Consider the following 22,350-nt stretch of genomic DNA (forward strand, 5'->3'; position numbering starts at 1 on the left):
CCAATAGGGTCACAGGCTGGAAAAGACCAGCAGACCATCAAGTCCAATCCTTGAGTCTCAAGGATGGACATTTTGTGCATCGCCACCACCTCCATCCCTCCATCCCCCCCCCCAGAATAATCCTGAAAACTGCAAGCAGATAATAGCTGCAAAGTCCTTCTCAATAAGGCACCTAAAGAACACACAGCTTTAGAGGACGCAAGCAAATGAACTAATTTGCGCAGGAAAGCAAAAAAGAAAAGAGAAATGAAAATTCCAAAATAGCTAATGTACATTGATATGGGACGAAAATATATTTCAGGGCGCAAATTCAACAACAGATAGCCATCTCCTGAATCTCTGTTTTATTTGCTTTCATATGTTTTTATACTGTTGGGTTTTTAATCTTTTTATAGATTAACTGCTTAGAGGTTTTCACCAGGCTAAACATACCCAAATTCCTTCAAGGAATTCCTTAAGGGACTCATTTTCCATGCTGCTGACCATATTAGTTTTGCCCTTCTCTGAACCTGTTCCAGTTTGTCCATATCCTTAATAAAGTGTGGCACTCAGAACTGGAAACAGTACTTTAAACAGTGTCAGCTGGTGGCTCCATGTCAGTTGGGGAGTGGAATCCACTCCAGGCTTTAGTCCGAACTTCTGAAGAGCTGTCCAAGGTGCTGAAGCACCTAGACGTCCATGGATGGACTCCAGGACTCCATGAATCAGGTGCAAAAAAAGATTGATTTCAAATGCAATATATTGTATTGTGTTATATTTCTTTCTTTATGGGAGTCCATAGCTTTCATCAGATTCTCAAAGGGGTCCATGTCCCCAAAAAGGTTATGAACCACTGAGCTAAACGATCATGCAGAATGAAGAGCACAAGCCAACATTTCCCACAGATGAAGGGCGAATTCACACATTACACTTTTTTTAAATCACATGCTAACTTCAGACAGCTAGGTGACGATGGGCCTACAACTCATATTCATCTCTGAACAACTTTCTGATAGGCAGGCATTTCTTTCAATGCTTCAGTTCCAAATACAACCATGACCTGCGTGGTGTAGTGGTTAGAGGTCACTGAAAGACCCTAACAAAAAAAACAAAAAAATGACTGCTAAAAGAGAACAGCTTTCAACAAATGCTTAAATGCAAGCAATGAGCCTCTCTCTCTTGAGATGCTATTCTCTAATCTGGGCACCACAACCAAAAAGGCATTTTCTCTTGTCCCCACCAACAGCACCTTTGTTGATGGAGGGAGATCACAACAGGCCTCACAAGCAGAGACAAATTCTCAACCAAGATCCACATGGAAAGAGGCAATTCCAAAGATGCCACATTCCCAAGGGCTTGAATCGAGCCCAGAAACAAACTGGCAGCCAATGAAGCTGGAAAAGAGTCCAGGAAAGATGGCATACCAGATGAAGTTGGTAAAAGGAATTCCTGGCCATCACCACCACCTGCGCATCCAGGAACAGGAATAGTTCCAGAACAATCCTCAAACTCCCAAACGGCACTCATGCCACGTCAGGCAGACTGTCCCTCCAAGGCTGCACACCTCTGCCAAGATCATAAAAAAAACCCTCAACCAACAGTACCTCCAATTTGTCTGGATGAAACTTCAGGTTGTTTGTGCCCGTCTGTCCCCAAATTGCCTCTAAGCACCGGTTTAGAGTTGCCACTACCAATCACAGGATAGGCTGGGTGTCACTAGCATACTAATGATCACACCCTAGTCCAAGGCTCTGGATAACCTCCCTCAGCTCTGTTATGTAGATGTTAAAGATCATGGGGGATATGAAGGACCTCTGCAGCACCCAGGGTGCCAGAGATAAAGGGGTGAAGTAAGCATCCCCCAGTACTGCCTAGATCTAACCTCCAAGAAGAACCAGACCTATTGCAAAACAATAATCCAAACCCATTTCAGGTTATATTTTCTGATTCCAGTTCACTGGCTGGCCAAAAACCATGATTTAGCTGTACGTAACTATGGTTTGGCATGATGTCTTAATTTAGTGTTCTTATTTCACCACTTGCTTTTATTCTAGTTATTTATTGTTGGTACTGTTAATTGGCCAGTTTTAATTACTTTTTTGTTTTGTTTTATTGTAAATCCTTATGCAAGCCACCTCGAGAGCCCTTTTTAGGCAGAAAAGCAGAGTTCAAATGAAATTAACACACACACAAACATACACCAATGACATGCTGAGAGATGTGCTTGACGGCTGCTTCCCAACTTGCTGTCCCTAGAGGTCCGATGAGGCTCTGTGAGATATTTTCATCTGAACAAACCAGCTGGTAGTTGGAAATAAGACTGGCTGGAGACTTGCGGTATTTTTAGAACCTTATTTTTTATGAAGGTTTCACGGTTACAGTAAACATGGACACACACAAACATACAAATACAAAGGCAGCCAGCAATCCACGTTAAGGAATGTGGTTGTGTAATAGGGATAAAGATTTGCTACTCACTAAGGCTCAAGACTTGGAAAAGGAGACAAAATCCCAAGTTATGTACACCCCAAAGTCTTAATTCTTCAATGTATGGATTGAATACACATTTATATTCCTGCAGGGGTGTTTGCATATTTTCTTTTTTTCTTCCAAAGTGAGCAAGACAAGAGAACCAGGTGTCAAGGGTCTTACAGTAGTGGCCAAAACGTGCAGATGCAACCAATGATGTAGTTTCCAAAAAAGATCTATTGCCTAGGAACACTCGCCAGAAAGCCAGAATTTGGTGTTGCTCCCTGTTGAGTACACACACTCCGCAGCAAGCCTGGGTTAGCCTACGGGCATAGAGTGAAATGGCCTATGGCATACTTAGCGTTAAGATTAATCCATCCCTAACGCCTGCTAAACTGACCGTTGTCTTGCCTGCAAGCTGGCTAATCTGGAAATTCTTCTGTTTAAATTACACTTGTTCATCATGCGTCGGTTCTCGTGTGCTCACTGCTCGCATATTAGCATAATGAAATGTGCAGTGATATTACTTATCGAGGGTTGGATCTAATTGGTACTGGAAACTAATTAAAATGGGAAAGGGTGTGGGAAGCCTGAGAAGAATCTATTGCTCATGGGCAGCGACAGCCGTTGTAGGATTCATCTGGGCCACCTCTCCTTGAGACCAGCTCCTCACAGCTTTGCACCTTGCCTTACACGTACTGAAGCCCACAGAAAGAGAATGCAAAGGATGCATTTCACATGCACACTGCAGAGAGCACATGGGACAAGCTCAGCTTCAAGCTTAACTAAGCTTGGGCACTTCAGGGAAGAATTCACCAAGAAAACCCCCGCAAGGGGTGAATGCAGAAGTGCAGATCTCTTCATGTTAGTCACAGCCATGCCCCCTCCCCGCTTTTTTGTTGAGGGATTGTGGAGATCCTTGTTAATGCCTTCTCCCACAACAACAGACATCCCTAGGAGCCAGTAAGCACGAAAGAAGAGCGTTAGCTACTGAGAAGAGACTTCTCAGCGGCTGACACACCTTCTTTCACTCTGATTGGCTCCAATCAGCAGAAAAGCACAGGGTTGTGTCCAATGTTGGTAATACTCATAGTAGACCCACTGAAATGAATGAACATGGCTAAGTTAGGTCCATTAATTTCAACGTGTCTATTCTGTGTAGAACATAGTTGAATGCAACCCACTTTCTCTATATATTGAAGGTGTTGGACAAACTGTGGCCCAGCTAGCAAGGATCTGTGGCACTTATGGAGAGATGCTGGCTATGGCATTAAGGGGGGCAACTTGTGGCCCTCAGCCCACTTTCATGCAGCCCTTGCCTTAATTTCATGTGGGTGGCGAGGAGCGGGGGAAAAAGAGGGGAAAGGGGGATAGCAGAGAGAGGGGGTGCTGGTAGCAGAAAGCAAGAGAAAAGGGTGACCCTGTCCACTTTAGTTCCCACCTCAACCAATTTTGAATCTGGTCCCATCCACTACACATATGCAGCCCCTGACAGATCACCCCCGAGGGAATGTGGCCCTTGACAGAAGAAAGGTTCCACAGCCCAGGCAAGCAGTCGGCCTGGACTTAAGAGTTTTAGAAACCTGCTGGATCAAACCAAAGGTCCATCTAAGAGTCCAACACTGCATTGTATGGCTCGAGCAATGTACCTAAGAGCATCCAGATCTAATATCTAACTCAGGATCCATAGTCAATATTTGCAAATAAATGTACTTAAGTTATTAGCCTACCTGTTCACAGAGACGCAACATAGATCTTGGTGACCCCAAAGAATAAAGAGACATGAGGGTGTGTTTCAGTTGTTTTTAATGTCATATGTGAACACTGTTGTCACCCACCCTAGGACCTTGGGGTGAAGGATGTGTAAACAACAACAACAACAAAACAACAACAATAATAATATTTTAAAGCATCTCCAGCATGATCACCTGGAAGTGATCTTCTATTTCTTCACACAGTGCATAATTAAACTATCGAATTTGCTCCCACAAGAGGCAACGATGGCCACCAACTTGGATGGCTTCAAAGGAAGATTAGACAAATTCACGGAGGATAAGGCTACCAAATGCCTACTGACCATGATGGCTGTGCTGTGCCACCAGTCAGATGCAGTATGCTTCTGAAAACCAGTTGCCGGTAGCTGCAAGAAGGGAGGGTTAGTCTTGCACTCAGTTCCTGCTTGTGGTCTTCTCATGGGCATCTGGGTGGCCACTCTGAGGATAGGATGCTGGACTAGATGGGCCGCTGGCTTGATCCAGCAGAGTGATTCTTTTGTTCTTATTCCTACTTGCCATGTGACAATGTCACAATATGGTGTACATGGGTGTTACATGTCATGATTGGGAGGGGGAGGACTCAACACAGAGGTGGCATTTCCAGTGCAGGTAACGTGTCGTTCCTTTCCCAGTGACATGCTACAAGGCTCCACGGGGAGAAGAAAAAAGTACACCTGTGCTATTAAAACAGAAGTTGGGAATCTTTTTCAGCCCAAGAGCCACAATCTCTTCCAGGCAACCTTCCAAAGGCCTTGTGCCCATGGTTCGAAGGGGCCAGAAACAAAAATGGGCAGAGCAAAAAACAGAAATTTTACCTTTGTACGGTAGGCTTGTTTTTACATATCAAACACCCCTCTCTATCCTCCATCCACACAAGGGAGAGACATGATCAGAGTTCCAAGGACGTTTTCCAAGCCAGGCAAAAACACCTGCGAGTCTGAAACAGGGATGGAGAAGGGGTGTGGCCTGGGGTAAAGGGGTGTGGCCTGGAAGGCCACATATGGCCCACAGGCGTGAGGCTCCCTACCCCTGTATTAAAACAATGCAGCAAAGCCTCGGTACAATAAAGAATGCATCACTTTGCTGTCGGTGAAGCGGTGATTTGTGAGGAAATGCTTCTCATCTAATTATGTAGCCCTTCCACCCAACCCTCATCTTTTTCAGCACAGAGGGCTATTAAGGGGGAGGAGGAATCACACCTGTTAGCACTCAGTCGTCTGTCACCTTGAGGCCCAGCAAGATTCAGTTCCTTGTTCAAGAAGGAGCTTGTGTGTTTGTGAGTTTTCTTTTTTGTTGTTGTTGGCTGGAAGTCCTTACTGAAATGTTCACTTCCTGCAAAGCTTTATATATCTTGAAAAATTCTGTTGAAGGGCTGATGTCAGTTGCTCGGTTCTTGTATCAGTTGAACTGTCCTCACTTCTCCCTAGGAACTCTGGGAGCTGTACTTGTGTGTGTATGAAAGCCATTCGTCTCCAGAACAATGGCCACATCGTGTTAAAGCAACAGACACATTCCTTAAAACACAGAAGAAGGGAAACAGCAACCCCACTATCTGAAACTAGGTCCAATCTATTAGTATTTCAAAATTAGCATGATATTCAGTGCACGACAGCTAGAATGTTAAATGAAACTTGGAACAGCCAGGATTCTATCAAATAAGAAAGGAAAAGCTTGCATCTATGTGAAATGATTTTCTCCAGAGTAATCTAATTGGCTTCACTAGTGTAAAACTCTGGCGTTTGGTGTTTAGCACTAGAGCCTGAAAATATAAACTTATGTTTCATTGTATTATATATCTGATCATTTCCCTATTGTCCCCTATGTAATAAATCTAATGGTAAATAATCAAACCAGGGCCATTCTTGCTGGGGTGTGTGTGCTGGTGGCCCGGCTTTTAGGATGATAGATTTATCTGCATGTTTTTAAAGATATTATTCTTGCAACCTGATTCCTATCTTTGGTTATTGGGCCATATGGCAAGGGGTTTAAAAACAATTTACAAAATGCCCAAGAATATATTAACTTCGTCATAGCCAGATGATGCATTGAAGCATAAATTACACCTCCCAGTAAGGTCCTGCCTGACCCAGAAGAATTCATCCCAAGGGATGGCAGGCTTGAAAAACCTTAACTTGTCCAATGACAAAGCAGAGTCTTCATTTTTACTGAGAAAAATTTTACTGACATATAAATATATAGATAAGTAAGAATATCCTGGGCCTTACTCACTCATAATAGTGTGACAATTGTTAGGGACTTCAACATCAGAAAGAAAACAAGAATGTTTTCCCCATGTAGATCAAGGCTCAATTATTGTTAGAAGAATCTTTAAAACTGGGCTCGTTTACAGCTCTCAATCAAAACTCTTGGACGCATAAAGTCCTATATAGAGTAATAGTGCAAAAGATATTAATGGCACCTAATGGAAAAAGAAACTCTCACAGTAGAAGACGATCAGAAGTGAAAGGACTTAGAGCTCCAAATGAGCGACAGACAAGGAAAGACCCACAGTGCATGAACTTCAGCCATCCTGAGATGTATGGGCAGGTGACTCACAGTCCGCTTTTAGGTATGTTTATTCAGACTTACCTAAGGGGCAAACTCAAATAATATGCTCCTTATTTTTATTATTATTATTATTTAAACGAATAACAGCCACCAGACTAGGGAAGGACTATAGCTCAGTAGTGGAGGAGTTTCACTTGCAAAACGCATGAGGTTCAATCTCTGGCACCTCCAGGGAAGGACGGGAGAAACCGCTGTCTGAAATCCAGTAAAGTTACTGCCAGTCAGTGTAGACAATACTGAACTATATGGACCTGTGACTCAGTATAAGGCAGCTTGCTGTGTTCCTATGACACTGCATGCTTGAGCATGGCTTAACATCTTCCCCACCAGCTGCTTTTCTGCTCAAAATCCACCACCACCACCACCAGCTGCCTGTATATTTTACCCTATCAGTGAGTTTTCTCCAGAGCTTGGAAAAGTTACTTTTTTGAACTACAACTCCCATCAGCCCCAGCCAGCGCCATGCTGGCTGGGGCTGATGGGAGTTGTAGTTCAAAAAAGTAACTTTTCCAAGCTCTGGTTTTCTCCCAGTGGTGGAAATGCACACTGAAAGATTTTAAGTGGGAAAAGAGAAGGAGGGAAAACAATTAAGTACCCAGCCCCAGGGAGGTTTTTCATCACGGGTGGCTCACCTGTAGCCCTCCAGATATTGCTCCACTTCAGCTCCCGTCATCCCTGATCACTGGCCATGGCGGCTGATGCTGAAGAGAGATGTAGTTCAGCAACATCTGCAGGGCCACAGGTTAGTCAGCCTCTCCCCCCCCCGTTTCTACTCAAATGTGCAGGCTCCCACAGATGCTTTTCTTGTGAAGGAAGGGGGACAAAGACAAGGAAGCTAATCCATACATCTGCTGTGCGAGATTTCATTTAGCCATAAGGGTACTTAGAACTGCAGTTTCATAGCAGTAGCTAGGAACCTCAACAGAATGGCGAACAGTTCCATCTTCACACAATGCAACTCTCTTAGGCCTAGAGCAGGGAGATTTGCAGTGGCAACCAGGAACATATCTATGTCAGAAGAATGCAAACTATATTTAACAGTTTGTTTGTTTACTACATTTCTATCCTACTTTTCCCTCCACAGAGCTCAAGATGATATACATGGTTCCTCCCTCCCCACTTCATCCTCACAACAGCCCTGTGAGGTAGGCTAGGCAGTGACTGGTCCAGGATCGCCCAGTGAGCTTCATGGCTGAGCAGGGATTTGAACCCTGGTCTCCCAGGTCACAGTCCAACACTCTACCCACTACACCACACTGGCATAGTTGCATAAGAACGGAGGAATGCACCGCTGAGGGTCTGTGCTAGGCTGCAGTATCACTTCACACAGAACAAGACTGGGGTACCAGAAGTAGTGCATGCTCCAGAATCCTTTGCAACATGACTCCACGGCAGCAGGGATTCCCACAGCACATCAGTCAATTTGGAAAAGCCATTAAGTTGAAGCAAAAACAAATCACAAGTCACAGGGAAGGAGTGGTGTGTGGTAGATCCCTGATCCAAGCCTGCACAATGTATTTAGGGAAGGGGACAAAGCTGATTGGAACCTAAGGGCAACCCTCATTATTTATTTATTTATTTATTCACTGCTGAGGCCTGACTGCAAAGCCAGTCTACTCCCCAGACAAAATTATTACTACATTATTCAGTGTAATATTATAATCCTCACCCTTGTCCTAAGGAGTTCAGAAGAACGTACATGATTCCCCATGCTTGGCTTTCACCGCAACCCCGTGAAGCAGCTGGATAGGCTGAGGGGTAGCAATTGCCCCAAGGTCACCTAGAGAACCTCATGACTGATCTGGAATTTGAGCCGTGTCAAAGTCCACCAGTCTATTCCCGCTTGCTGTCAAATGCCCCCCTCTTCTGCCAATCTCAGCCCTAAAGGGCATCCAGCAGCAGCGGATGTGGGTGTGACTCAGCTGAGGTGGAGAGAGAGAGAGAGAGATGCCTGAAAGCTGAGGGAAGGAGTGATATGGCAACAGCGGGGGGGGGGGAGGCCTAAGCCAGAAAATCCAAAATGGCTCCATCTTCCCTCTGCAAACATAATAACCGTAATAAAGGAAATAAATGACAATCTGCCGTTGTTCAATCTGTTGCCTGAAGCCGGCACTGCTACCCAGTCTTCCCTTCTGCTGAGGCTGATCCTCAGGAGTGGCGCACACTGGGCGGGTATAGGATCCATGCCTGTTGTCCTGACAGCCACATTTCTGCGACTGGCCTTGTACGGATGTGAAGGACACCCACTGGAAGAGTGGGACGGCCTTCACAATGGGGGGGGGGGGAAAGGCCTTTTCAGCATCTGTTACCTTCCGTAGAGTGCCCTTTACATTTACCAAGATAAGCGTTTCTTCGGAGGGAACACACACTTCAGCGTGTTAATTGGCAGCACTTAGCTACCGGTGAGAGCCTTTGTATGAAAGCCTAATGCACAAATTAATGGAGTAATCTTCCTTGCTATTCAATGGGCCAGCTTCTGAAACTCTTCCTCATAAAGGGAACATTCAATGCAAACGGTGCACAGCCACTGAATTCAGCTTCAGCTACCCGAGGATCAAGCTGCTAGGCAGTTTGAGGAAGGGGCATCAGAATCCGGTCCCTCTGCCAATTAACAAGTTTGGAAAAGCAAGGCAGATCCTGCAGAGAATATCCTCTCTGGCTCCGGTGCTATCCATAATTTAGATTGGAGGTGTATGTGTGTAATTTTATGTTTCACATGGGAAGTTTGGGATCTGTCATAAGGTGTTCCTCTTTTTCCTCATGGCCTAAAACTGCAAAAATTTCAACCTTCCTGGCACTGAGGTATCATGAAATGAGACGAGAGGGGAATGAGCTTGAAAGCAAGGAAGGGAATCAAATTGGCAGAGGAACCATCTAAGGACAGCCACAGAGATTAACCTGCTAGAAAACTGGTAGAAAAGAAGCACATGCAAACATTGGAGGCTACCATTGGTCCATCAAACTCAGCACTGCCGACACTAATTGCAGCAATTCGCCAGGGTTTCAGACCAGTGGCCTTTCCCAGCTCTAGCATGTTCTCTACCACTGACAGCACAATTCTGTAAACATCTAGAAACGTTCAAAAGAAAATCCCACTGAGTTCATCCTCTCAAGTAGGTGGGTACAGTCCAGCTCTGCTGAAGCAAGGGAGCTTATCACACTGTGGGATACCAGTGTGAGCACCAGGATAAAGTGGATAAGTGACTTAAGGAGTAAGGACTCTCTCCCATCTCTATGATTCTTGCATAAAACAGCAACTCCGAAAGAGATTGCTCTTCTTTACAATGTTACTGGTGTCACCAGTAAGGGAACCAACTGTAAGTACACACAACATCTCTGTGACTCTAGGCAAGGCATTAAGCCAGGTTGCACTTCCCATTTCTGGATTCAGCTGATAAAGCCAGTTTTCAGCTCCAAACCTCCAAATTTCAGAAGCAAGACAACCCCTGTTCCCAGCACCCTCAAAGTCAAATATCTCACCCTATGTGTCCCTCCGCCCCCAGCCACATCCAAATTAACTGTCAGACAAACAGTGTTGCTGAGCTTTCAAAAACTTGAAGGCAGTCCATTGTTGCTGTTGTCCATGCTAGATAAACCATTGGTCCATCCTAGTCCAGTAGTGTCTTGTCTGACACTAAAAAAAAACACCATCCAGAAAAGTCACCTGAAGAATATGTTGGCTTGTCACAGAAGGGGAGTCAAGTGTTTGTTTAACAAGCTCGGCGTTATCCAACTCATGCTCCCTCTCACCATCTTTTAAAGACTGTTCAAGTGTGGGACTGCATGTATGCCCTGCTTTACGACTGTACCCCTCAAATGCAGAAACTTGTTCTGGGGCACAGAATTAAAGATCTTAATAACTGCACGCTTTCAATTTTTTTTTTTAAAGACCTGGTTTCTAGTTCTCATCACCGTGAATATGAGAAGCACTAACATTTGTGAGCAGCAGTCCTTGATGAAATCAGAGTGGAGGGGAGGGATTTTCATACAAACATATATTGTTTCTGTATGCTAGATAAGAGAGCCAGTGTGGTGTAGTGGTTAAGGTGTTGGACTAGGACCTGGGAGACCAGGGTTCGAATCCCCACACAGCCATGAAGCTCACTGGGTGACCTTGGGCCAGTCACTGCCTCTCAGCCTCAGAGGGAGGCAATGGTAAACCCCCTCTGAATACCGCTTACCATGGAAACCCTATTCAGAGGGTCGCCATAAGTCAGAATCAACTTGAAGGCAGTCCATTGTTGCTGTTGTCCATGCTAGATAAACCATTGGTCCATCCTAGTCCAGTAGTGTCTTGTCTGACTGACTGTAGCTTTCCAGGGTATCTGCCAAAGGTCTTTCCCATCATGTGCTTCCAAGTTCCTCTGAACTAGAAGAGGACAGGGGTTCAACCTGGGGCTTTCCACATGCAAAGCATGTATTTCACCTATTGCCTCTTCTCCATAATGGAGAAGGTAGAAAAAGGGCTCCTCTAGATGTCTTGATAATCCTGAGTTTTACTGACTCCTTCAGGAGCAAGGCTGGGATATAAATTCTAACTACATTTTTATTATTGTTGTTGTTGTTGTTAATAATAATAATAATAATAATGTGCTTGCTCTTTATTGAGCATTCGTTCTGATTTGTTTGTGGGGAGGTTATGTGGCAATGAGCCTTCACTGCATTGTCTGCACAGAGGTTATATGTCTTCCCATCAATCCATCAATCACACTTTTTAGTCCATTTCCCTGTCCGTTTTTTTTTTTTTTAAAGGAAACCTGGATTTGTTGCACCCGAGTGCATTAATCCACTTGAACTGTGCAAACTGAAATGTCCAGTATGTGATCCCTCCTGCAAAGCAGTGACAGTGTAGCGGCAACCAAAGGCTCAGCTGGAGAATACAGCAATTCCACTACCTTTCCCAAGCTAAGAAAGAACTCAGTGTGTTAAGCCAATCCTCCACCATTCACTTTGCTGCCTACAGACTCTATTTTAGAATGTTAACAATGATGCTGCTTTGGAGTTAGATGGGCATGACATGGTGATACAAGCATGTTTAACAAAAGAAGGAAATGCAAGAAGAAGACCTTATATTCTGAACTCTTCCAGAGGCTCAACAACCCTGGGTTTGCTGCTTACCTAGTACTGAGAAAGCAGAGAGGGTGCCAAGCACCCATCTGATGAGGTGCACACCATAACAGATGGCCAGATTCAGCTAGGCGGGTCAAAGGTTTTCAAGGCCTGCATTAGGTTGATACAAGTAGGGGTTGGGGTTCTTTGGGGGATAAACAGATAGAAAGGAGGGTCTTAGCTTTTGATAGGCTTCTACCCCACTCTTTCTTTCTCTCTTTCACACTTACAGCCCCAAATCCAGTTCCAAGAACAATCATTTCACTGAAATTCTTCACACCAGGTGAGACTCCAGACTATTACTATTTTGTGGAAGGATTTATACAATTAGTGAAGTGTTCTGTCGCAACAAGTCCACTTAAAAAAGAAACATTTTGCCGTTGGGAGCATGATGGGAAAATGCACTGAAAATTGTGGAATGGATGAAAGATTAACAGGAAGGCATGTAAATGGCCCGCAAGCAAAGCAGGATGAATGCAGGATGAACCTTCATTGTCATATAGCTGTCCCATAAACAAATCAGGACAAATGCTCAATAAAGACTGGGCGTAGCCTAACCACTGCACAAGTTTTGTACAAGCAAATTAAGATGAATGCTGAGTAAACTGGTAGTCTGGGGGAGCCCCAGGTATGTACAGCTTGTGCAACCCACCAAACCAAAGGCGGTCCAACAGCAGCTATCAGGAGGATGCTTCTGTTCTTGTAATGCCTTGCAGAAAAAAGAGACCAGAACAAAACAGGAGGCTTATCAAAACCTTGGCAGCCTAGTGGCCACCCTTGAGTTCTTTTGCTTTCTTTTCTCACAGCCACAGATGCATGCACATAAATAAAACAAGTAGCATTAGATATTTCTGGAGAGGAAGACATTCTCCTGTATAATGGGGGGGGAGTATAATAGGGAATTGCAAAATTATCTTGCTATTCTTCCCGGTCATTTCTTCCAAGCCCTCACACTACACACTTGGCAGCAGTCATTTCTTCCTAGAGCAAAAGTAACCAATATGATCAACATCAGAACTCTGATTAGGAACGGGCAATATACTCTTGTCTACTCCAACCCCTCTCTCACAGTCATTTTTTTCCACTGAAAACCAGAGAGGTTTCTCAAATCAAACCAAATGTTGTTAAATCAACATAACCATGCTGCTTAATGAGAACTAGAAACTTTTCTTCAAAATGTTCCTCCTATTGGAGAGCAGCAATCTTGAGTTCTTTCAGATACTCCTGCAATTAAAGCCCTTATTCAAAAGAACATGTAAGGGCTAAAAGTGGGGAGGGGATGTGCACACAAGCCCCGCTCCCAACATCCCTACATCCAGACCGTTGCCATTGAGTGTAAAGCTGTGGAAGGCGATTCAAACTGCATTCAGATGAACGTAGTTAAAATCCTCCCTACAATCAGGAGCCCTCTACCCAGATGTAGCCCTCAGATATGCTTTCGAACACCTGAAGAGGCCTTAAATCAGTTTCAGAGTAGAGGCACAGTTAATACTTGCAGTAATTTACGGCAACAAAAAAAGTGATGTATTGGTGTATTTATTTGTTTCAGAATGTATAAAGATAAAATAGACTGCTTGGAAGAAAAGAAAAAATTTCAACAAACAACAAAAGCATACCAGTGTTGGGAATCGTTTCATCTCCAAGAGAAGAGGGTAACAGAAAACTCTGATGCCACAATGCTCTTCTCATCCTGGCCTTTGACACCTGAGAGATATTTTAGGACCCTCTCTAGCAATGAATGTAATTTGTCTTAAACTGCTTTTAATACTGTATTTTATATTGTTGTGACCTGCCCTGCGACCTTTTGGTGAAGGACGGGAAATAAATTTAATAGTAATAATAATAATGGTGATAAAAGCACATGCTCGAATCAGGCATCTTTTCTCTCAGGGGCTTGTGGCACCACGAACAGATCGTCATCCACAGATCTAAATGACCAGGGTGGGATGTAGGGGGCCAGGCAGCTTCTCAGAAATCCTGGCCCAGAACTGTATAGGGCTTTGCAAACCAGTAGTAAAACTTTGAATCCATCCTCTTATCAAATTGGCAGGCAGTGCAATATTTTCAGCAGAGGTGTCACATGTTGTTGATAGGTTGCCCAGGAGAGCGCTAGCTGCAGCTTCCACACCAAACTTAAGAACAGCCCCACATAAAGAGCATTGCTTATTGCAAATCTTATTTTAATGATGGAAAGAAAAGGAAACATAAAACCCAACCTCAAGAGGTAGACTAAGGCGCAAAATTGGGTATGGAAAAAAAATGTGAATTGCTACTAAAATATGTATGAAAAATATAATTCAACTTTAGTCTTTCCAACATATATAAAACATATAAATAAAGTTTCTAAAATGCAATGATTGTGAACTCATATTATTGTTGGCAACATGAGTTTGATGTTCAGCTATCACCTCATACTGGTGTTCCTAATGACTGCATTTTAGAAACTTTATATGTATGTTTTATGTACGGTAGAAAGATTAAAGGTGAATTACATTTTTCGTAAAACTTATTTTAAATGCAGCTCAATCGTATGCATGCTTACACAGATCAACCTACAGAATCCACACTTCTTCCACGAGTACAGACCAACAGTCTTATTGTTATAACCACCACCTCATTACAGTAGTAGAACGACTGCACGTAACAAGACAGTTAAACCTGGTGAAATTCATTGCGACACATCCAGAGAGGCAACAGCTCAGAGAGCAGCTTTAGAGAACCATCGCCTTCTACATAATTGCAACTGTGTGTTGCAGCTATAGATTCTATGGATATTTTAGTGAGGCAACTTTAGGATTTTGCAGAAATGAATGCCACAAGCCCCCCCCCTTCTACTGAACAGGAGATAGCCATGTAAACATAAGAATGTAAAAAGAGCCCTGCTGGATCAGACCAAAGGCCTATCTAGTTCAGGAGCATTAAGGATAAAAAATCTTGGGCCAACCAACAGGTCAGAAGATAAAACTCCCTGATCTGGTAATGATATGAACAGTGGCATATGGCAGGCCAAATAAAAGAACAAGGACTGCGTACACACCATTCATTTAAAGCACATTTCCCCACCACCACCAAAGAATCCTGGGAACTATAGTTTACCCCTCACAGAGCTACAATTCCCAGTACCTTTAACAAACTATAGTTGCCAGAATTCTTTGAGGGAGAAGGGATGTGCTTTAAACGCATGGTGTGTATGCAGCCTAAGAAAAGTTGACGGTTTGTAGAGAATCATGCCTAAAAAAGCTCTACCCAAACTCTCTCTACCCTTTTTCAATTTAAGGATAAGCCTATCCATCTTATTCAATGTGACTCTGGGAGCCCATAAAGATGTAAACTGCACATTTTGCCTCAGTTACTTCTCTTAAAATAAACCATGTGGAGGAAGACTGGGTGATAAGGCAAAGGCAGACAGACAGAGAGAAGGATAGATACGTATGTATGCTCTGGCTGAAATTACCATCAGGTTCACCTCCTAAACTCCTTCCTTATGCCCCTGGCAATCCAGTTAAGATTTGACAGCATTTAAGGATGACAGTGCTCGAGGTAATGGGACAGGGGCCATAACAGGATTACAGGAAAATGTGAAGGAAAGGGCATATGGACATAATGTCATTTCAGTAACAGCATCTGCAATCAGTTGGGGCTCTTTTGCTTTGTTTGGGTTTTTTGCTGAGCATTCTTTTAGCACTGTGTTACAACCAGAAAGAGTTTACTTCCACTGCATAACAGAAAGGAACTGCTTCAATTACACGTGTTAAGATGTCTGAGAAAGATGTAGGGAGTGATCCAAGCTTCCTAATGTTTCGTTTAGAGCTGCTGAGAACGGGTGTGTTACAGTGGCTAAAAGCAAAACAAAAAAAACTTTGAGCTATGAACTGGGAAATCCCCGTTCAAATCTTACCCCCCCCATTTTATTATTTAGTAGAAGTGGAAGTAGATGGACCATAAGGTGCCTCTTGATGAGGACTGATAGGGATTCGATATACCCAAACGGCTAAAAACTGCAATCCCTCTAATCTAGCTGCCGGTTTGACCTAAACCCCTCAAACGCTTCCTCATCCTCTCCCCCACCCCACCCTGCTCCCATTTTCATGTCGGAAGACACATTGCCCATGCAGGATCAAGCAAATGGATAGGTTTCCTTTAAACAGAAATTATTTTTTGTTTACTGATTCCATTTATGTGACATATGGTTCTCTTATTATGTTTAATTTGCCAGGTTTGTTCCTACTCCAGAATCTGGCATATAATTTGGATACTGTCCCCCACCATTACCTCAAAAACAAAGGATGTACAGCCCTACCTTTAAGGAAGAACCCAACAAGAATGCCTGAATTAAAAAAAACACGTAGATTTCAAGTGCACTTTTGACTAACAGTCAAGCTCCTCCTGCTACTGAGCGCTCTTCTCCCACATGTTCCATGTGCACTCATGTTCAACAAGCCTCCTTTCTTTCACATCAGTATGCCTTGCCAGTAATATCACAGCTGCCCCTTGGCCGCCACGCCAACAGCTTCTTCATTGTCTGCCTGCCCGAAAAGTTTCCTTGCCAGCTAAGTGACCGACTGCAAACAAAAGCTTATTTGACCAGCACTTGTTATAAAACAAAGCCCTGCTAGAGGAGGAAATGGTGGGCAAGGCAATTGAACTGATTCTCCAACAATTTTGCAAATCCAAAACAGATAAACTTTTTTTCCCCTCCTCCTTCTCACAAATCCACCAAGCAATGCTGTCTACTGCCCTGATATTACTGGGGTTGGTCTCATCCTAACCACCCAGCCAGCATTCTTGCAAACAAGAAAATATTTCATCAAAACTACACAAGGAGAAGAGATGACACTGTCGCCCCACAGACTGACTTGACTATTTTTCTTTTCTTTTCTTTTTGCTGCGTTCTGGCAATCCTGGGGTCTGGTGTGAGCCTTAAAAAAAGAATGAAAAGACAAGGAAGCATATCAACATGAGCAGAACGAAACTGGCATACCATGCATCTGATGAAGCAGATTCTCAGTCCATGAAGGTTTCTGACAAGACACATGTTGAAGTCTTTCAGGTGCCACAAAGTTCTTTATCATTAATTTGGACTCCTTTATTCTTACTCCATAGATCGTTCCTCAGGGGTTGTATAAGTTGTTTAATTTTTATTCAATATATGTATCGTGTATCTTACTAGTCATATTACAATGTGTGTCTGATTCAAGAAAAAAGCACAACCAATCTCTGCTGTGGTTTTTTTTGTGGGTTACTAGGATGGTTTAACTGAAATGTGTTGTTGCTGATGTTATGACTTTTTGGCTTTTAACCTTTTTGTGTTTAGAGACTTTTTTGTAGTAGGCGACTAATGTCAAAATAATTAAAACAATAACAACTCAGATTGTAAACTTTTAGTACACACTAAGAAATTTCTGAGATCCAAAGTACAATCCTAAGCCCAATTACTCAGAAGTGAAGTCCTACTGAAAATGAGGAAAAGACGGGACAATCTAAACCCCGGGTGGGCAGCGGTGGGTTGTGACAGAGCAGTGGAGTACCTGCTGCATCCACAGCCCTGTCGCTCATGCCAGCCAGGGTGGAAGGCAAATCTCTGTCCCAGGCTGGGGCTGGTGCAGAGCTTGGGCCCAGTGCCCTCAAGTGAAGCCAGTGAGGCTGGCTCAGGATCCAGGCCAGCTCAGCCCCTTCCCAGAACGCCCTGCTTTGGGGCTTTCCATGGGCTGCGGCCCATACATTCAGCAAGCGGAATGGAGAGCTCTGTGACAGTGCAGTGCCACTGGTTGACTCCATGGGCGGAAGCCAGCAGGACTAAGTAATGGGACACCACCACCCAAAAAGGGGGCTGGATTGCAGCCTTACTCAAAAATAAACAAGGTTGTGAGCAGAGTTTTAGGGTTGTTTCACACATTACAGAGCTATGAACCTGGGTCTGCCACCAAGTGTAGACTCAACAGGGAACAGCAGCCAATCTCAGTTTGCTGCAAGCTCCATGTGATGCACATGCTTTAAAACACCTCTTCGTCAGATTCACACTTTATGTTTTTTTAGGTACACCAAACATGTAGCACAGTGGTTAAAGTATCAGGTTAGGACCGGGGAGACTTAGGTTCTAATTCCCATTCAGCCATGAAGTTCACTAGGGCCACACTGTCCATTTATTTCATTGCTATTCCACTTTAAACAGTCATGGCTTCCCCCAAAGAATCCTGGGAAGTGTAGTTTGTGAAGGGTGCTGAGAGTTGTTAGGAGTCTCATATTCTCCTCACAGAGCTACAATTTTCAGAGTGGTTTAACTGTCAGTCCCTCTTCCCAGAGAACTCTGGGAACTCTGAGAAATGTAGCTCTGTGAGGAGAGCAGGAGTCTCCTAACAACTCTCAGCACCCTTCACAAATTACACTGCCCATGATTCTTTGGGAGAAGCCATGACTGTTTAAAGTGGCATAATAGTGGGGAAAACGTTTAGTGTGGACGTGGCCTAGGTGATCTTGGGCCAGTCTCTCTCTCTCTCTCTCTCTCCCCTACTCCACAGGGTTGTTGTGAGGACAAAATCATATATGATATCTTAAGCCTGGTGCCTTCATTAACATCTTTTCAGCACTAGGTATATAGACTTAATATTTTTCCCAAGCCTTGATAGACTAAGATGATAACATCTGTTATTACCATGCTGCCAAAGTTTCCTGTGGCTGTTATGGAGGTTGTAGTTGTTCTTGTCTTGTTTTTATGGTGTTTTTATTTGTGCGTGTGTGTGTTTTACAGTGTTGTAAGTTGCTTGGAGTCCTTCGGGCAACAAGCAACTAACAAGTCTAAAAGCGTCATCATAATCTCCTCCTCCTTGGGGGGAATGTAATATATAATAAATAGTACAGTTGGCAAGTAGGTCAAGACACCAACCAGACACTGTACCTATTAAAAATGCACGTGCACACACAGTTGGAAGATGCAAGATAGATTATTTGGGGGGGGGGGGAGATCCCATCCACCCCAAATGTCATAAACTGATAATGCACTACATGGTGCAAATAGCTTACTTTAACAATTCTAACTTTCCCCCTCATACAGCTGCATTTGCTAAAAACCTGTCAGAAGGAGCTGATATGGAAAGAGGAAGAAACGGCGTTGGCCTCCAGTGACACAGAAGAAATTCACATGTCAAGTTACTGATTAGACAAAACACCCTCCTTGGGACGCAGCCGTCACACCCGTGATAAGGAAAGTTGGAAAACCACTGTGTCACCCAGTCCAGGCAAACACACATGCTGGACGTTCAACAGACAGCCTCTCTTGCTTCTCACAGACTAAAGTGTTCTTTGAGCCTGGCAGCTGGCCATCTGCAACGGTTAAGGATGACTTTCAACAATAGCCTGTATCTCTCCCTACCCCTCCCCCCACACACACACACAAACCAGACAAAGCACTTTGGAGCTTATTTGCAAAGGTTAAAGGCTTGCTTGATATAAGGAAAGATGCAAGGCCCACAGTTAACATGGCTCTTGTAGGATTCCTTTTGACAAAGAATCATGTGACACTGAAAGAATAACAAATTTACTGTGGCAAGAGCTTGTGCAGCCAAGGTCCTACTTCATACATGCAAGGAGACGGTGAAGAAGACAGGTGCACAGGAACACAGGCCTATAGGGATTGAGCAGCAATGATTTCCAAAAGCCAGTAAAAGTAGAACATACTTCACACATTTACAGACTTGACATAAGGTAGCTCTGTATATATCTTCCCTAAAAAGCACAACTTGGAAAGTTCATTTTAAAAAGAAACTACTTCTAGCTGCAGTTCAAATTAAGTTCATCCAAATGATCCTCAGCAAAAACAAACAAACATAAAATAAAAATAATCATTCAGAATGTTACAAGCTGCTAAAGTACAAAAAATATACTTAAGACGACTAATAAAACATCAAAACACACACACACACAGTGGAGTGTGAAATGTTTAATTTATTTTCCCAAACCATAATGATCTTTAAGCTTAAAGGCCCAAAAGGGACTAAAGAGTTAAAAGCCCAGGTAGGAGAATGAACTTGAACTAGAAATCGTTCAAAGTTCTATCCCAAAATGAACTTACTTGATGTTCAGTTCACTGGGCAGTTATGAGAACTACTTTTACCTCTACTTTCAGAGATTTTTTTAACTAATTTACTGAACTTTGTTAGAGTCCATTCCAAGCATTCCATTCAAAGTAGCTGTGGAAAAAACACAATATTTCACCCTGAGCTCTCCAGGTTTTAAAAGCATACAAAATGCCCCTCCAAAGGACCCTGAGCACAGAAAGTTGTTTTCAGTAGGAAGGTTATGTTCACAGTCCTGTCACACAAGAAATAAATTTCTGCTGTCCCCCATCCCCAACCTTTCTTCATTTCAGCAGCCGAGTTTAAGAAGAGGTAGACACCTTTTTTGTTGTGGCTACTATTATCAAACAACTGGCCGTCAGAAACTCTTTGCAGATCTACTGTAAATCATCCAAACACTTACCAGGATATCTTGACCAACTTTCGCCTGCTGCTACACTGCAAGCTGAAATGGCACACGGACCCAGACACGCCCCCCCCCCCCAGCTTTTAAGTATGACAAAACACTTTGCCAAGGCTGGAGAGCCTGCAGTCCTCCAGATGATTTTATTTTTTTTTTGGTTGAATTTCTATACCGCCCGACTAGCATAGCCCGACTCCAACTCTCATCAGCCCCAGACGGTATGGCTTTTGGGGCAAGAGATTATGGAAGCTGGAGTCAAGCAACATCCGGAGGGCCTCAGGATCCCCAGCCTTGGCCAAAGGTGCTGTCACTTGAGCCTCACTTGTGCTTTTTTTGTGTCACATGCGAAGGCTGTTAATTGGAGAGAGATTTCAGTAGAAAAACATGTACAGTTCAGAAGCTTTAATTAGTGCAGAATGTAGTTATCCTATTGTTGATGGGTTCAAGGCAAACACAGCATATAACACCTATCATGTTCCAATTGCACTGGCTGCCTAAATGCTTCCCAGTCCAATTCAAAGTGCTGGTTTTGACCTATAAGCTCTTTATGGCTCAGGACCACAATATCTTCTGGAACACCTCTCCCAATATGAACCTACCTGGACCCATAGATCTTCCTCTGAGGCCATTCTTCAGGTTCCCCCCTCTGAGGAAGGCTTGGGGGGTGGCAATTAGGGAGAGGGCGTTTTCAGTTGTGGTTCCCCATCTGTGGAATATGCTCCCCAGTGAGGTCCACCTGGCACTTTCAATGTCGTATTTTTGGTGCCAGGTAAAGACGTACTTTTTCTCCCAGGCATTTGATAGATTGAGATGATGTTTTGTTTTAATATTTTATTTATTTATTATTTGATTTATATCCTGCCCTTCTTCCCAGCAGGAGCCCAGGGCGGCAAACAAAAGCGCTAAAAACACTTTAAAACATAAAAAAACCAGACCTTAAAATACATTAAAACAAAACATTAAAAAAAAGTTTTAAAAACACATTTTAAAAAGGGGTTAAAAACATTATTTAAAAAAACATATTAACAAGCAATTCTAACACAGACGCAGACTATATGCTGCCAAATTTTCCTGTGGCTGCACAGGGGTGCTGTTGCTATTGTTTTGTTGTTGTTTATTTTTTATATTTTTCTAGTGTGTTTTATTTATTTATTTAATAATTTTATTTATACCCCGCCCTTCCTTCCAACAGGAGCCCAGGGCGGCAAATAGAAACACTAAAAACACATTAAAACATCATAAAAAGATCTTAAAATACATTAAAACAAAACAACGTTGAAAACATTTAATAAAAAACTTTAAAAACATCTTTTTTTAAAAGAGTTAAAGATATTAAAAGACATATTAAAAGCAATTCTAACACAGACTGTGATAGGTCTCAACTTAAAAGGCTTGTTGGAAGAGGAGTCTTCAAAAGGCGCCGAAAAGATAGCAGAGATGGTGCCTGCCTAATATTTAAGGGGAGGGAATTCCACAGGGTAGGTGCCGCCACACTAAACCAAAACCACATTTGTTTTCATTTAACATTGTGCTTGGGACCTTTGGGTATCAAGTGACTAATAAATCTAATTAATTAATTAACCAATGCAGATTTTATTTTTATTTATTTAACAGAAGTTGCATACCACTTGATTGGAAAAAAAAATCTACAAAAAAACCAGCTTTGACACTCGCATTTGGAAGGGATATAAAACAAAGCAAAGTTAGCTTCTACTTGTCCTGGTAGAGTAGACCCTGGCCACAGCTTCATGGCTGCAAATCAGCATTTGGGGAGGAGTGAGTTGCAGGGGGAAAGTGGCTGGCAGGAGGGAGGGGTGCTTGACCCTTTCCAACCTGGCACTTTGCTCCTACAGCTGCCTTTCTCCATCAGCCACTTTTATTTCAGATGAGGGTTCCACATCTGTGCTTCCATCACAATTCTTAAAAACAGAGAACTGCTCATAAACTCAAGCCTGCACAACTTACACCTACAATG

General features: G+C 43.2%; 1 protein-coding gene across 1 annotated transcript in view; it reads right to left on the reverse strand.

The window, feature by feature from the left end:
* The window catches only part of BCL11A (BCL11 transcription factor A), an 88,327-nt gene extending 71,468 nt beyond the window's left edge, over window positions 1-16,859 (reverse strand). Inside the window, exons 1-2 of the mRNA XM_061626132.1 lie at window positions 16,842-16,859; window positions 16,757-16,792 (exon numbers count right to left, since the gene is read on the reverse strand). Coding sequence (XP_061482116.1) covers window positions 16,757-16,792; window positions 16,842-16,859 — 54 coding nt within the window. The remainder of the gene's footprint in view (window positions 1-16,756; window positions 16,793-16,841) is intronic.
* Window positions 16,860-22,350: the final 5,491 nt, after the last annotated feature.

This window comes from Rhineura floridana, chromosome 4, assembly GCF_030035675.1.
Source record: "Rhineura floridana isolate rRhiFlo1 chromosome 4, rRhiFlo1.hap2, whole genome shotgun sequence".
NCBI lineage: Eukaryota > Metazoa > Chordata > Lepidosauria > Squamata > Rhineuridae > Rhineura > Rhineura floridana.